Below are 15,937 nucleotides of genomic sequence, written 5' to 3' on the forward strand. Positions count from 1 at the left end.
TTGACTGAATGTAATCTCTTGATCAAAGAAGGTTGGAAATCCCAACGAATGTAGTGACTCACCCGAACTCGGGCCTATAACAAAGTTTGTGTTGTCACGGGGAGCCATTCTCGCTTCAGTATTGATGTGGGTGTTCCTCGAAGTTTAATGATCGCTTCAGTATGACTCTTCAAGCCTTTTCCCTCTTTACCTTCCGGTTTCGGCAAAAAAATGGGAAAAGAAAAATATATAATTTATCCTTTTCTTCTTTTATTTCTACCGATAACAAAATTAACCATCAAAAATTGAAGACGGATGAGATGACGCCCGAAGAATCGCTCGATCTGATCAAAGCCAATTTGGCTGAGATCCTCAACCCCGAGATTATCGACGATGTCGTCCTCAATCAGAACCGACCACTAGAGATCTATTGGGGCACTGCGACCACCGGAAAACCACACTGCGGTTACTTTGTACCCATGGTCAAGATCGCAGAGCTTCTTGAGGCGGGATGCAGGGTCAAGATACTCATCGCTGACATCCATGGATATCTCGACAGCTCCAGCTCCAATGTGCCATTCGAGCTCATCGCTCCCCGGTGTGACTACTATCAATTTGTGATCAAAAGCCTCCTACGAACCATTGGCGTCAGCTTCGACCAACTCGAATTCGTTATAGGCAGTTCCTTCCAATGGGATAAAGAATATAACATGGACTGCCGAAAGCTGGAGACTATCACAAAGCTCTCAGCTGCGCGCAAAGCAGGTGCCGAGGTGGTCAAACAAGGCGATGATCCTACCCTCAGTGGCTTGACCTACCCAATCATGCAGGCTCTGGACGAGGAGTACCTTCATGTTGACGCAGAGCTCGGTGGTGTTGACCAGAGAAAGATCTTCACCTTTGCCCTGGAGAATCTACCCAAGGTCGGATACAAGAAGCGGGCACATCTCATGAATACCTTAGTCCCAGGTCTTGGACAAGCACAAAAGATGAGCTCAAGCGATCCAAGCTCCAAGATTGGGCTGTTGGACTCCCCTGAAGAAGTGGCCAAGAAGCTCAAAAAAGCCGTGTGTGTCCCTAGAGAGGTGGAGGGAAACGGCGTAGTCGCTTTTATCGAGCATGTGATCTTTCGAATTCTTGCACTCAAAGGTGCCGTCGAATTCGTCGTGGAGCAGGGACATGGGGAGTCTCTTGTCTACCAAGACATCGCCAAGCTTAAGCAAGACTACCAGCAAGACATTCTGACACCTCAGACGATCAAGCCAGCACTGATTCGGACTCTTAATGTGTTGTTAAAACCAATTCGGGAGGAATTTGAGAAGTCAGAAGAATGGAAACTGGCCGATAAGTCAGGATACCCACGGGTAGCGAAAGCAGTGAAGAGAAGGATGGCGAAGAAGGACAAGATGTAGGCGTCGAATTGGACACAAGAATTCTCGAATCAGCGATGGAAAACTGTACGAGCAAGTACAAATAGAGGAGTCACCTGTCAGTCCGAGATAATGGAGATGTTTTACGAAGACTATGTGCTTAGAATTGAGCTATAAATAATGTGACAAATGAGATTGCTATGCGATGACAGTAAAGTAAAGAAACTTCCAAAAATCGTACAAAAATAATCACTACCACCCCCCTCGTTGATCAGACCAACGATTTATATCTGCGCCTTGACCAGACTAGGACCCTGATCCTGGTGGCGAAGCATTGATACAACGAGCACCATCGTTCTGGGATGTCTTGGGACCTTGAACGACCAAAGACTTCTCATACGTCGAAAGGTTGAACCGATAGATAACACCCGAGGTATTCTCAGATGCGTAGATGAGGTTGGGTCCAACAGCATAAACGGCGCCCCAAGTATTGGTACCGGAAATGTTTCCAAGATCTTGAAGAGTTTCCCACTGTTGAGTGTCGAGACTGAACCTTCCAAGGGCCGTCTTGGAACTGCTGGTCATGGCTGATTGAAGACCATAGAGATAACGACCACCGCCCTTAACAAATGCCCAATCGGCGATATTGTTTGCTGGTGTTGCGGTTCCTCTTGCAAGGATGGTTCCATAGGTGGAACGTCTTGGATCAACATCGATCTTGGCCCATGCTTTTCCGTACAGAGAGATCCAGAAATGACCGTCGTCGTCAGTATCTCCACTGTTCCAGTTGCCATCGATAATCGTGTCCATCAGAGTGGAAGACCCAGTGCTTCCAATGCGAATGACTTGACTCCTTGGATTTGTATTGTTACCGATCTGAACAATACCATAAATCAAGTCATCAATAATATTGTAGGTGATGGGGTTGATGATTCCTCCCGGTCCAATGTTGGTAGCAACTTGGCTGTTCACACCGCTGACTAGGTTCAGTCTATACAGAGTCGTCAATTGGATCAAGTATCCTCCCTCGTCACAACTGAAAGATGGGGGAGGAGTGGGTGTTTCGACGATGTATGTGCCGGCAACTGTTCCTGATGGCGAAACTGTTGAGACTGTCATGGCGCTCGCTCGGGAGGTTGTACCTGTGTATGGTCTGGTGCTGGTTACATATTGAGGTGGTTGAGTCTCGACAACAACTGTGGCAGCCTCGGTACCCGTAGGCGAAATTGTAGTGACTGTCGTTGGTCCTCCCAAGACGCCTGTACCAGTGTAGGATCTTGTGCTTGTGACAGTTGGACCTTGTGTTTCGATGATCACTGTTCCAGCTTCGGTTCCGGTCGGCGTAATAGTTGTTACAGTCCTTGGGCCAGTCAAGGTTTCTGTACCAGTATAACGTCGGGTGCTTCTCACGGGCGGTGTCTCAACAATCACTGTTCCAGCTTCATTACCTGTCGCTGTGTAAGTTGTCACTGTCCTTGGACCCGTTAATGTTTCGCTACCCGTGTAGAAACGTGTAGTTGTGACTGTTGAACCTGGTGTCTCAATAATGACTGTTCCGGCCTCAGTTCCACTTGGTGTGATCGTGGTTGCCGTGATCGGGCCGGTCAAAGATGATGTACCAGTGTATCGTCGGGTGCTTCTAACTGGTGGTGTCTCTACAATCACCGTTCCGGCTTCAGTACCTGTAGGTGTGATAGTTGTTACTGTCCTTGGACCAGTCAATGTCTCAGTGCCAGTGTAGAAACGTGTGCTTGTTACTGGTGGTGTCTCTACGATGACTGTTCCTGCCTCGGTGCCTGTAGGTGTAACGGTTGTTACTGTCCTGGGTCCAGTCAATGTCTCAGTGCCAGTATAGAAACGTGTACTGGTGACAGGTGGCGTCTCCACGATGACTGTATCTCGGTCGGTCCCTGATCCGGAGATCGTAGTAACCGTCGTAGGTCCAGTCAAAGTTGCTGTTCCAGTGTAGAATCTTGTGACAGTGACTGGTCGTCGTGATGGTGTTGCCACGATGACTGTGCCGGGGACTGATCCAGACGCGGGAATTGTCGAGACAGTAGTTGGCTCAGTGATCGGATCGGTTCCTGTGTAGGACTCAGTGACTGTGACGGTAGACTGGGGTAGGTCGACGATAACAGTTCCTGTGTCTCCAGCAACACTGGGTGACTCAGTTGTCATTGTGCTGGCCGTGACCGATCCATAACGCATCACAGTAACATAGGGCTGAGGTCGATCAACCAAAACCGTGCCAGTCTCTCCAGGAGTGGCGGGTGTCTGGGTTTGCGTTGTGTCGCCGCCCATATCAACCATTCCATATCTGGTTGTTGTGACATAAGGCTGAGGCCGGTCGATAATGACTGTACCAGTCTCACCGGGTACAGAAGGTGTCTGAGTTTGTGTTGTGTCACCACCTACATCAACCATGCCATATCGAGTTGTTGTGTCATAAGGCTGAGGTCGATCAATAAGAACTGTGCCAGTCTCTCCGGCAGCTGTAGGAGCCTGGGTCTGAGTTGTATCGCCACCTGCGCCGACCAGCCCGTATCGTGTTGTCGTCAGGTAGGGCTGAGCAAGATCGATGATCACAGTAGCTGTTTCTCCTTGGTTACTGGGAGTTTCCGTCTGAGTCGTCTCACCACCTGCGCTAACTTGTCCATATCTTGTCGTTGTGACATAATGTTGGGCAAGATCAACAACAACTGTAGCTGTATCTCCCGGGTTGCTGGGAGTTTGCGTTTGTGTGGTCTCACCAGTAGCATCAACTAACCCGTAACGGGTCGTGGTTATATACGGTTGGGCAAGATCGACAACAACTGTACCTGTTTCTCCTGCATTACTAGGAGCCTGTGTCTGAGTCGTCTCACTACCTGCGCTAACCAGCCCGTATCGGGTTGTTGTCGTGTAAGGTTGAGCAAGATCAACGTAGACTGTAGCTGTGTCTCCTGGGTTGCTGGGGGTTTGTGTGGAAGTTGTCTCGCCAGTAAAATCGACCAAGCCGTACCGAGTTGTAGTCGAATAAGGCTGAGCAAGATCGACAATAACCGTTCCGGTGTCGCCTGAACTAGCAATGGACTGTGTCTGAGTGGTCTCTTGACCTGCTTGCACTACACCATAGCGAGTAGTCGTTGTGTACGGTTGCGGAAGGTCGACCACTACAGTCGCAGTGTCCCCAGGCTGATTAGGCGGTTCAGTCTGTGTGGTCTCACCGCCTATGGGTACTGACCCATAGCGTGTCATCGTCGTATAGGGTTGGGCAAGATCGACGATAACAGTACCAGTCTCACCAGGCACAGAGGGCGACTGTGTCTGGGTAGTTTCAGCACCAAAGCTAACCACGCCATACCGGGTGGTTGACGTGTATGGTTGGGCAAGGTCTACAATGACTGTGCCGGTCTCCCCAGGTGCAGAAGGTGCCTGTGTCTGAGTGGTTTCAGCCCCAAAGCTGACGAAACCGTACCTAGTAATTGATGTGTATGGCTGGGCGAGGTCCACGATAACTGTACCAGTCTCTCCAGGAGCACTAGGGGCCTGTGTCTCGGTTGTCTCATGTGCGAGATCAACTGAACCGTAGCGGGTTGTAGTTACATATGGCTGCGCAAGGTCGACGATGACAGTGCCAGTCTCCCCGGACGCACCAGGAGCTTGGGTTTGTGTCGTCTCATGGGCGTAGTCGACAGAGCCAAAGCGAGTTGTAGTTACATATCGCTGGGCAAGATCAACGATGACCGTGCCTGTTTGTCCAGGACCAGAAAGTGACTCGGTTACCGTGGTTTCGTGGTCAACATCGACTGAACCGTATCTCGTAATCGTCGTGTAAGGCTGGGCCAGGTCAACGAGGATTGTGCCGTTATCGCCTGGAGAAGCAGGCCCCTGTGTTTGCGTGGTTTCGTGGGCCTGATCAACTAACCCGTAACGGGTGGTAGTTATATACCGTTGAGCGAGCTCGGCGATGACGGTGCCTGTTTGTCCTGGGACAGTGACTGGGTCGGTTACGGTTGTTTCGTGATCAGAGTCGACCGAACCGTATCTCGTAATTGTTGTGTAAGGCTGGGCTAGGTCAACAAGAACCGTGCCATTCTCGCCTTGAGCTGTAGGTCCTTGTGTTTGCGTCGTTTCGTGGTCCTGGTCAACCACTCCGTACCGGGTTGTAGTGACGTATCGTTGCGCAAGATTGGCAACAACAGTACCTGTCTGGCCTGGAATTGTGGGCAATTCGGTTGTAGTTGTTTCATGGTCACTATCAACTAGACCATAACGGGTCACAGTTGTGTAAGGTTGGGGAAGATCAATAATGACGGTTCCTGTATCGCCTGGCGCGAATGATTGAGTGGTTATTTCGCTTGCCGTGACACTGCCATAACGAGTCACTGTTATAAAGGGCTGAGGTAGATCCATAATGACGGTCCCAGTCTCGCCGGGATTGAAAGACTGTGTCGTTATCTCACTAACAGTGACGCTTCCGTAACGGGTCGTCGTAGTGAATTCTTGAGGAAGATCTACAACGACAGTGCCAGTCTCGCCAGGGTTGAAGGATAGCGTGGTCATCTCGCTCACAGTCACGCTTCCATAGCGAGTGATGGTTATGAAAGGCTGAGGAAGATCGACAATAACCGTCCCGGTCTCACCAGGATTGAAAGACTGTGTAGTGATTTCGCTGACGGTGACGCTACCGTAACGAGTCGTCGTTGTAAATTGCTGAGGGAGGTCGGCGAAGACAGTCGCAGTATCACCTGGGCCAAAGGTCCCTGTAGTTGTCTGGCCAAGAGTGACGCTTCCATACTGTGTGATAGTCGTGAAAGGTCGAGGCAAGTCGACGACCACTGTGGCTGTCTCGCCGGGGTTGAAAGATTGCGTGGACATCTCGCTGGCTGTCACGCTTCCGTAACGAGTCAACGTTGTGAAGGGTTGAGGAAGATCCACGATGACAGTCCCAGTCTGACCTGGAGCGAAGCTCTCTGTAGTTGTTTGAGCGATAGTGACACTTCCATATCGCGTTGTGGTCGTCAAAGCCTGAGGCAAGTCGATGAGAACTGTTGCAGTTTCACCAGACTGGAAACTCTGGGTAGTTGTCTCAGCAACTGAAGCAACACCAAACCTGGTAGTGGTAGTGTATGGCTGAGGGAGGTCAATGATGACTGTGCCTGTCTGTCCAGGGACTGTCGGCGATTCAGTGGTGATGGTACTGGCTGTGACGAGTCCATAGCGGGACACAGTGGTAAAAGGCTGCGGCAGGTCGACGAGAATGGTCGCAGTCTCGCCAGACTGGAAGCTCTGAGTAGTTGTCTCGGCGACTGAGGCAACGCCGAATCTAGTTGTAGTAGTGTAAGGCTGTGGAAGATCAATGATGACCGTGCCTGTTTGTCCTGGCTCAGCGGGTGATTCAGTGGTAATACTGCTGGCCGTGACTCGTCCATATCGAGCTATAGTCGTGAAAGGCTGGGGAAAGTCAACAATAACTGTTCCAGTCTCTCCAGGACTCGCTGGCGTGATGGTGACGGTGGTGCTACTACCTGCAACGTTTCCGTACCTGGTTGTTGTGGTGTAAGCATCAGGACGATCGATGATAATGGTACCCGTCTCCCCTGGAACAGTTGGAACCTGAGTCGTTGTGCTGCTGCTGCCAGTGATACCTCCCCAACGGGTGGTTGTCACATAAGGCTGAGGTAGGTCAATCAGGATTGTTCCGGTCTGACCTCCCGAAGTCGGTGTCTGGATCGTCATGCTACTACCCTCTGTGATGACACCATATCGTGTAGTAGTTCGGTACGGGTAAGGAAGGTCTATAACGACTGTTCCGGTTTGTCCCGGGCCAGATGGTGCCATTGTGGTGGTACTACTACCAGCAGAGATGATTCCATACCTGATAGAAGTCACATATGGATCAGGGAGATCGACAACAACAGTCCCAGTCTGCCCACCTGCTGCTGGCTGCTTCGTTGTAGTACTACTACCGTCGGTGACAACTCCAAACCTTGTCGTAGTCAAGTACGAGAACGGTAGATCGACAAGAACAGTACCAGTCTGGCCTGGTGAAGCTGGAGTCTGGGTAGTAACCCTGCTAATAGAAACACTACCGTATCTTGTACTGGTAACGTATGGGTTTGGAAGGTCAACGATAACAGTACCGGTCTGTCCAGGTACAGCTGGTGACTGGGTCGTGGTAGAGCTTCCAGTCGTGATGCTACCAAATCGAGTAGTTGTCAGATAAGGGTTGGGTAAGTCGACGATGACGGTGCCAGTTTGTCCGGCAGCTGCTGGCGTCTGTGTAGTGACACTACTCATGGAGACACTACCAAACCGGGTTGTGGTCACATATGGATTTGGTAGGTCAATGAGGACAGTACCGGTCTGCCCAGGCGATGTTGGCGCTTTGGTGGTTATGCTACTGACTGTAACGCTCCCATACCGTGTTGTGGTCACGTACGGGTTGGGCAGGTCAACTAAAACAGTACCGGTCTGCCCAGGTGATATCGGGGCATTAGTGGTGATGCTACTGGCAGTCACGCTTCCGTATCTTGTTGTTGTCACGTATGGATTGGGTAGATCAACCAAAATGGTGCCAGTTTGCCCAGGCGCCATAGGTGTCTTGGTAGTAATGCTACTGAGAGTCACACTTCCATATCGTGTGGTGGTAACGTAGGGGTCGGGGAGATCGATGAAAACAGTGCCAGTCTGTCCAGGAGAAGTTGGTGATCGGGTAGTGACCGAGCTGATGGAAACACTTCCATAGCGTACGATTGTGGTAAACGGCTGCGGCACATCGACAAAGACAGTGCCGGTCTGTCCGGCGCTGGTGGGCATCATGGTCGTCGTACTCATAGCCGTTACACTGCCGAATCTGGTGACCGTGGTGAATGGCTGGGGCAAGTTGACTAGGACAGTTCCAGTCTGACCTGGACTAGTCGGCGTCAATGTTGAAGTTGCCGGTACAGAAACGCTACCGAATCGAGTAATAGTCGTAAAAGGCTGGGGTAGATCGATCAAGACTGTTCCTGTCTGGCCAGGGCTAGTAGCTGTGAAGGTTGATGTGATTGGCACGGAGACACTACCGAAACGCGTAGTAGTTGTATATGGTTGGGGAAGGTGGATAACAACGGTGCCGGTCTGGCCTGGCGTAGCCGGCATGTAAATACTAGTCCCTGGCACAGTTCCAGTGCCATAGCTAGTGATTGTTGTATAAGGATTAGGGAGATTGATGAGAATTGTGCCAGTCTGTCCTGCGCTTGCTGGGGTGAGGATGTTTGTTGTGGCAATGGTTACACTGCCGTAGCTTGTCACGGTAGTATAAGCGTCAGGAAGATCAATGAATACTGTGCCGGTCTGCCCTGGAGATGCAGGAGTCTGCGTTCGAGTAGCTGGAGCAGTCACACTCCCATACCTGATGATTGTTGTAAACGGCTGAGGCAGGTCCACAACAACAGTACCAGTAGCTCCTTGACTAAAGCCACTGAGAGTTCGAGTTGCTGGAACTGTAACGGCACCGAAACTTGTGACGGTAGTGAAAGGTTGAGGCAGATCAACAATAATAGTGCCAGTCTCCCCGGGCTTCTGAGGGCCGTTGGTGGTTCTCGTGGAGGCGGAAACACTTCCGTAACGAGTTGTTGTGGTAAACGGCTGAGGGAGATCAACCAAGACGGTCGCAGTCTCACCCGGATTGCGAGGGCTTTGCGTGGTCGTGGAAGAAAATGAAATGCTTCCATAACGGGTCGTTGTCACGAATGGCTGCGGGAGATCAATAATAACAGTGCCTGGATCTCCTGGATTCTGAGGGGTCTGGGTTGTTGCTGAAGAGATGGACACACTGCCATAACGAGTGATGGTAGTATAAGGCTGAGGAAGATCGATGATAATGGTGCCTGTCTCCCCGGGCTTTCCAGGGCTCTGAGTTGTGGTAGAAGCCGCTGAGACACTTCCATAGCGGGTGGTTGTCATCCATGATTGAGGCCTGAAAACAACAACTGTGCCGGTTTGACCTGGAAGAGTCGGGTTTATAGTGGTCGTATAAGCCGCTGAGACTGACCCATAAGTCGTTGTTGTAACAAAAGGAACAGCTGAAGATGGGACTTGAATAACAACAGTCCCGGTCTGACCTGGAGCCTTGGGCGTGTAAGTGATAGTCGTAGTGAATGACTCGGTGCCAGTGCTAGTGACCGTTTCGTATGGTGTGGCACTGGGAGGAAGCTCGACGATCACAGTTCCAGTCTGACCGGGTTGATTCGGGGTCTGGGTTATGGTTCGAGTCGTAGTAGCGGTTCCTGTACCGGTCACCGTAATTGTTAGGTAAGGAACTGCCCCAGCAGGTACTTCAACAATAACTGTCCCAGTCTCACCTGGCCGAGAGGGAGTTTGTGTAGTGGTTCGGGTTATAGTGGCTGACCCTGTGCCAGTCACTGTGGTTGTCACGTAAGGTGTAGCACCAGGCGGCAGCTCGATAATAACCGTGCCAGTTTCACCGGGCTGGCCAGGTGACTGGGTGATCGTCCTGGTGGCACTTCCCGTGCCAGTGACAGTGGTCGTGATAAACTCAGGCGGAACCTCAACAACCACAGTCCCGATTCTACCAGTACCAGAGGGGCTCTGAGTAAGTGTTCGTGTGGTAGAATCCGAACCTGTTTTCGTAACCGTTCGATATGACGTGATAAGAGGAACGACGACGACGACCGTATCAGTCATACCAGCACCAGTGTGCGTCTGAGTAAATGTTTGAGTATCTGACCCAGACCCATATTGAGTAACAGTGGCAAAACGCATAGCTGGCACCTCAATACGAACAATACCCGTATCACCTGGGCGTGAAGGAGGGACGGTAACAGTGCGTACTGTTGTTCCAGTCCACTCCTCACTAACAGCGACATAGCGGATGCCGGCGGTGGGAAAGTCAACACGAATTGTGCCTGTATCTCCAGGTCCAGTTGGAGGCACAATGACTGTTCGGGTGGTAGATCCAGTCCAGTATTCACTTACGGCAACATAATTCGCATCATCAGAAGGGAAGTCAACATGAACGGTACCAGTCTGCCCTGGTCCAGCAGGAGAGTCGGTGGCTGTGCGTGTGGTTGATCCTGTCCAGAAACCGGATACTGTCACGTACTGCGGGGTTTCAGGATAGTCAATGCGGACTGTACCGGTTTGACCAGGTTGAGACGGGCCCTCAGTTGATGTGCGAGTAGTTGAGCCGGTCCAGTACCCAGTGATAGTCGTATATTTCGCTCCATTCCTAGGAATATCGACACGGGCGGTACCAGTCTGACCAGGGCTAGGTGGGTCTTGGGTGACGGTTCTTGTGGTTGACCCCGTCCAGAAAGTACTGATAGTAGTGTACTCTTTAGGGACATCCACGCGAATTGTACCTGTCTGACCAGGGTTGGCAGGCGGTTGAGTGACTGTACGAGTGGTGGAACCTGTCCAGAAGCTAGTGACTGTTGTGAAGGGTGTGGCATTTGGTGGAAGCTCCACGATAACTGTTCCCGTTCCATCCGGATCAGAGGGTTTTTGCGTGAACGTTTTAGTCTCTGACCCTGTACCAGTTGCAGTCTTCGTCGTTGTCACGTACTTGATTGGAGTCACAACAACAACTGTTCCCGTCTCTCCTGGAGAAACTGAATCCGGTGTGATAGTCGTGAGGGCTGGGACATCGCTTCCGCGAGTCACAGTTGTAAGAGGGTTGGGAAGCTCGACGATTACTATTCCTGACTCATTTGGTCCATTTGGGAACGAAGTTGTTGTCCTTGGTTCTGTTACGGTACCCCAGTGTGTAGTGTGGCGAAGGCGAGTGTTGACTGGAGGCAAAATGATCACGACTGTGCCAGTTTCGCCTGGATGAGCAGGAGATAGTGTGGTTGTTACAGGCTCAGTGACAGTCCCGATACGAGAGATGGTCGCGTATGGTTCACTAGTAGAAGGGAGTTCACGCACAACTGTGACAGTTCCGCTAGGGCCATCTGGTTGCAGCGTATACGTTATGGGTGCTGTGCCTGTGCCATAACGTATGATGGTCTGGACTGGTCGAGTACTCGGAGGCACGTCAACGAAAACAATCCCGACTTCCCCGGAACCTGTGGGCTGTTGGGTCGATGTGACAGTTGCCGTTCCAGTACCGGTCCGAGTAATTGTAGCGTATTGGACAGGACCAGAAGGGACCATAATAATCACGGTTCCTGTTCCATCAGGGTCACTCGGTGACTGTGTGGATGTAACAGTTTCCGTGACACTACCTATGCGGACGATTGTTGTGTACTGTGCCTTGGACTCGGGTACTTCGACAATAACTGTGCTCACATCTCCCGGACGGTCAGGCTGGAGTGTTCGTGTAATTGGAACGCCAACACTGTTCACGCGAGTAATGGTGGTATAATCTTGTCGTCTAATAGTGACAGTTCCCTGTTCGTCAGTATGATCAATAATGAGAGTTTTTGTATCGTCTTTCTGCACAGTCCTTGTAATTGGAACTTGGACAAATTGCGTGTGATCGGCCGCTGTTTCGTCTGGGTTCGCAATTCTCGTTTGAGGATCATGTAAACCTCCGTGGTCGGTGTTTCTGTCTTCCGGTCGCTCGATAATGACAGTTGTTGGATCTCCGGGGCTGGTCGGAATCAAAGTTCGAGTTCGCTCGGCCGTTAATGAGGGAATGAATGAAGTGATTGTGGTCACAGGTTCTTTCACAATGACGGTTCCGACCGGAGGTGTGCCTTGTGGTGGTATGGTGTATGTAGTGGGTGGTCCGTCACCAAAGACGGCGGTCGTGATGTAAGAGGCATTGGGAGGGACGTAGAATGTTCTATAGCAATTAGAGAAGTGTAATTGAATTGATCTGCGTCACAAACCGTGTGATTGTAGCATCAGAAGTCCTTGTACCATTCACCACCCTGATAGGTTGTAGTTGGATGATTCTTTCTCCAGTGCTACACTCGAATTCCGGTGCCTTGGCTGCTACGTTAGTAAACAAAGAAAAGTAAGCTCCATAGTGGGCGATGTTGTTGAGCCACATGGCTAATTGAAGTCCCGCGATGGGACGTTAGCTGTGTCTGTCGCGTGTCGTGAATGAATGAATGAATGAACAAACGCAACTCGAAGCAGGTTCAAAGAAAGAAGAAGAAATTTGGTGGACTTGAAGATTTACCCAAAAAGAGACGTTAGTATATACAGACAGTAACCTGGTTCCGAAATAGAGCTCCCGGGAGTTACTGAGCTGCAAAAGGACGATAATCGGCTTGGACATTCCTGGCTCAGGGAAATGTTCGCTCTGGGGAATAGCATTAGATTGCTCTAGACCAAGATTTAAAGCTATCAATTACCTTTATAGGGAAACATGCTTTCAGATCGTCCACTTCTCCAGTTAGAATTGTTAGATTGAGCCACTAGCATACCAGTGTCAATCTTGTCTTGGAGCTCTCTCCGCAAGAGGATGCTGAGCTTGCTAGCTCTCAACAATTAACCGACTCTGTAATAGTTCTAAAATGCCAAGGTACCGGTCTCCTGGAAGAGAGACTAAAGAAAATGCCGAGTCATGAAGATGATTTTTCTCTTTCAAATGGAGGTTGGCTTGACAAGTGTTCTGGATTCACGGCTATGGCTGTTCCTGCATATCAGTTGTCATAAGGGTGGCTCCGTTCCTTGCACTAAGACAAAAACGTCAACGACTGACGCCACTGTAGATCAAGATCTGCGATAAACTTTTTGTCTATCTAAGTCTCGCCGGCCAAGTCAATCTTGGCAGGTGACACGTGCGTGGCTACGATATTCCCGGATGCGGGAAGCAATTACATATTGTTTCAGTCACAATTCTGCAATCTTTCAGGATCTTCAATAACAGATCTACAACAGTCGAGACATCATTCCAAGGTACCTATTGTCTCGTTCTCGAGGTTGATAATCTGCGAATCCCTTCTCAAGTGATGTATTTAGGTTCCCAATGGTAATGCTGGATAAGAAGCCACCGATCCCAATGCATTCCAGGCACATTTGAAGTAAGGCTGGACCCTCCGTTGATCTACTATCATGTAAATGCTCCATGTTAGTCGGTAAACCCGGTTGTTCCAGGCGCATTCTAGTGCGCCAACTATCCGGCCCGAACTTTCACCACGGACCCTTACTGTCCTGGTGTACCTCAACTAGATTAGATGATTATTTCTTCATGACTTGCTGGTCATTAACGATGCCTTTTCCATTTCATAAGATACCCTCTCGCTCCTTGTTTAATTCTCACTGAAACCTGTTGTTGTACATACACTTTCATTTCCTTGTCACTCCTTTCTAATTGGCGATATGAGGTCATTTACTCTGATCAGTAGCCTCAGCCTTATACTTCCTTCTTTTGCTCTAGTAGCCTACCAGCCTTGTCTTACCACCACTGCCTTGCCCATGGTCACCGTCAAGGGTGGCCCAGATGGTTACTACACTGAATGCACACGGACATATCGAGAGTTTACTCCTCAAGGCTTGACTACAAAGATTTACACCGTTACACAAACCTGCTCCAATCTCGACTGTCAGACGCCGCCAATTGAAACTGCTCCTCCGCCTGGCTTCACTGCCGCGGTAGTGAAATGCAGTGACTGTGGTGGGCAAGGCACTCAGGTCGCCACCTTGACATTTCCTACAGAATCTGTCGAGGCATATTCATCTTCAGGATATGTGGTTGAGCCTCTTAGCCCGGTACAGGCCACAAAGGGTTGGATGGACCACTTCAACTCACCCCCGGCCGTTGAAACAGTCAACGTCAACGGTGACACCGGCATGAACGTCGAAAATATTTCCCCTACTCCAGGTTCATCAGATTATACCTGGTCTGCGCCTCAAGGATCTCAAGTACCAAGTAATGAAGGTAGTCAACAGGGTCAGAATAGCAATGAGAGCTTCGGCGATACAAGCTCTCATCATGCTGCAACTGAAGATACGGGGTCTGCAAGTGGTGACGGCTCCTCTGATAGCCAAAATGCCGGAAGCTTGGATGGCACATCCAGCGCGAAGGGGTGGCAATCAGGCGAGACGGGCAACACTCCTGGCTCTGGATCTAACGCTGGTGACACACCAGCAGGATCTATCCCCCAACAAGGCTCTCCATCCTCTTCTTCATCCTCTTCATATGACGCCACAGGATCACAAGAGCAAGGGCAAAATACTCCTGGCGACTCCAATGATCCCACAGGCAACACACAAGGAGATGCTCCTGCCTCTGGTATTGCATCTGTTGATGGAGAGCCCATCACCAACACCAACAACAAGCCAGATGACGCAGCCAATACCACATCTCCTGATGGTGTCAATGGCACCTCTGGGGACACATCCGTATCACCGGATAACAATTCAGGGCCACCTTCATCGCAAAACAACAGCCCTCCCGTTGTTGACTCAGATTCCAAACACGCTGGAAATGACGATGACTCACAAGGACCAGATGCTCCCTTCACTGTCAGTGGCGCAGGAGCTTACAAACTCAACATTTCGGCATGCATAATAGCCAATGTTGCGTGTATATTCATTGTTGGGTTGTTATGATCCATTCACTGCGTAACTCTCATGACTTTCAATTTATTATCATGTATTTTAACGACGAAAATAAAATAGACCATCTTAATGACTCTCAAAATAATCTTGGGTCCTGTTCAGTGATTAGTAAATGTCAATATTCACAAGCCACTTACTACAAAATCATATGACAAGCCACCGCCATGGATAAGAGGATAGCGAAAGCTTTACTATTTCCGGCCCATTATTGCGATTGGCAGGTATTTGTAATTTTCTTGTACTACTTGAGCAAATTAAAGTTACGATCTAGATCTTGAGACTAATGATAACTGGTATGCTGTTCCTGTGTCTGTGCTGGCGTTAACTTCGGCAATAACTGACCCGGGTTGAACTAGACTGGGCCTCGACCTTTGGCTGGACGACCCAAGTGACTGGGTCGTATACTACTCAATCGAGGCTTTGAATAAAATACTCAATTTTCCATAACTTCAAGGTTCGAATTAAAGTTGTCTAGAATTCTGATGTTGTTCAATCTAGATCACATTGTTACTAGGCACGCTGGTCCTCCCTCATTCTTTGAAAGCGCGTCCACCTCAATCACTCTACACACTATGCCGGATGGTCGGTATAAGTACGCGATGATCCAACAAAGCCTGTTTAGTATTACCATCCAAGAATCAGACCAAAGGTTCTGTCCGCTAATTTGAGTGTTTATGTAGCTCTGGCTTCTTGAACATGAGCTACCCTGCACCATGTTGGGTTCCTAACTATGCTTACTGAAGGACATAGTAACTGAAATTTCATGTTATCTTTCACTTATATTAAAAACCTCGTGACCAATGAGTTAGTACTTGTGTCTCCAATCTAAGTCATACCCTATGGTTGACGTTTTTTTAATAATTCAACTGTCATGACTATAAACACCAAACATTCCCCGCCCAACCCCGCAGAACTCGAGAAGAAGAAAAGGAGGTCTCATGCTGGCATATCCCTGATCTCGCAGCAGTATCATTATTACCCAAACTTGAAAGAATTATGGCTTGATTGAAGATGTTCTTAGCCAGTTACTCACATCTTTTAATGGGTGTGATGGAAAGGAAAATCGTAACGCGTCACATGTA

At 49.7% G+C, this 15,937-nt stretch overlaps 3 protein-coding genes across 3 annotated transcripts; 2 read left to right on the plus strand and 1 right to left on the minus strand.

Annotated features, from left to right (window-relative positions):
* Positions 1-299: 299 nt before the first annotated feature.
* On the plus strand, positions 300-1,391 carry FPOAC1_002451 (uncharacterized protein; the record flags this gene model as incomplete). The annotated part of the gene is made up of 1 exon (XM_044847030.1): positions 300-1,391. The coding sequence occupies one exon, from the start codon at positions 300-302 to the stop codon at positions 1,389-1,391; it is 1,092 nt and encodes a 363-aa protein (XP_044712946.1).
* A 264-nt stretch (positions 1,392-1,655) lies between these two features.
* Positions 1,656-12,336, minus strand: FPOAC1_002452 (uncharacterized protein; the record flags this gene model as incomplete). Its single annotated transcript, XM_044847031.1, has 3 exons — positions 1,656-2,797; positions 2,849-12,126; positions 12,173-12,336. The coding sequence occupies 3 exons, from the start codon at positions 12,334-12,336 to the stop codon at positions 1,656-1,658; spliced, it is 10,584 nt and encodes a 3,527-aa protein (XP_044712947.1).
* A 1,277-nt stretch (positions 12,337-13,613) lies between these two features.
* On the plus strand, positions 13,614-15,247 carry FPOAC1_002453 (uncharacterized protein; the record flags this gene model as incomplete). Its single annotated transcript, XM_044847032.1, has 2 exons — positions 13,614-14,759; positions 15,212-15,247. The coding sequence occupies 2 exons, from the start codon at positions 13,614-13,616 to the stop codon at positions 15,245-15,247; spliced, it is 1,182 nt and encodes a 393-aa protein (XP_044712948.1).
* Between the last annotated feature and the right edge of the window lie 690 nt (positions 15,248-15,937).

The sequence above is a fragment of the Fusarium poae genome, chromosome 1 (assembly GCF_019609905.1).
Source record: "Fusarium poae strain DAOMC 252244 chromosome 1, whole genome shotgun sequence".
NCBI classification, from domain to species: Eukaryota; Fungi; Ascomycota; class Sordariomycetes; order Hypocreales; family Nectriaceae; genus Fusarium; species Fusarium poae.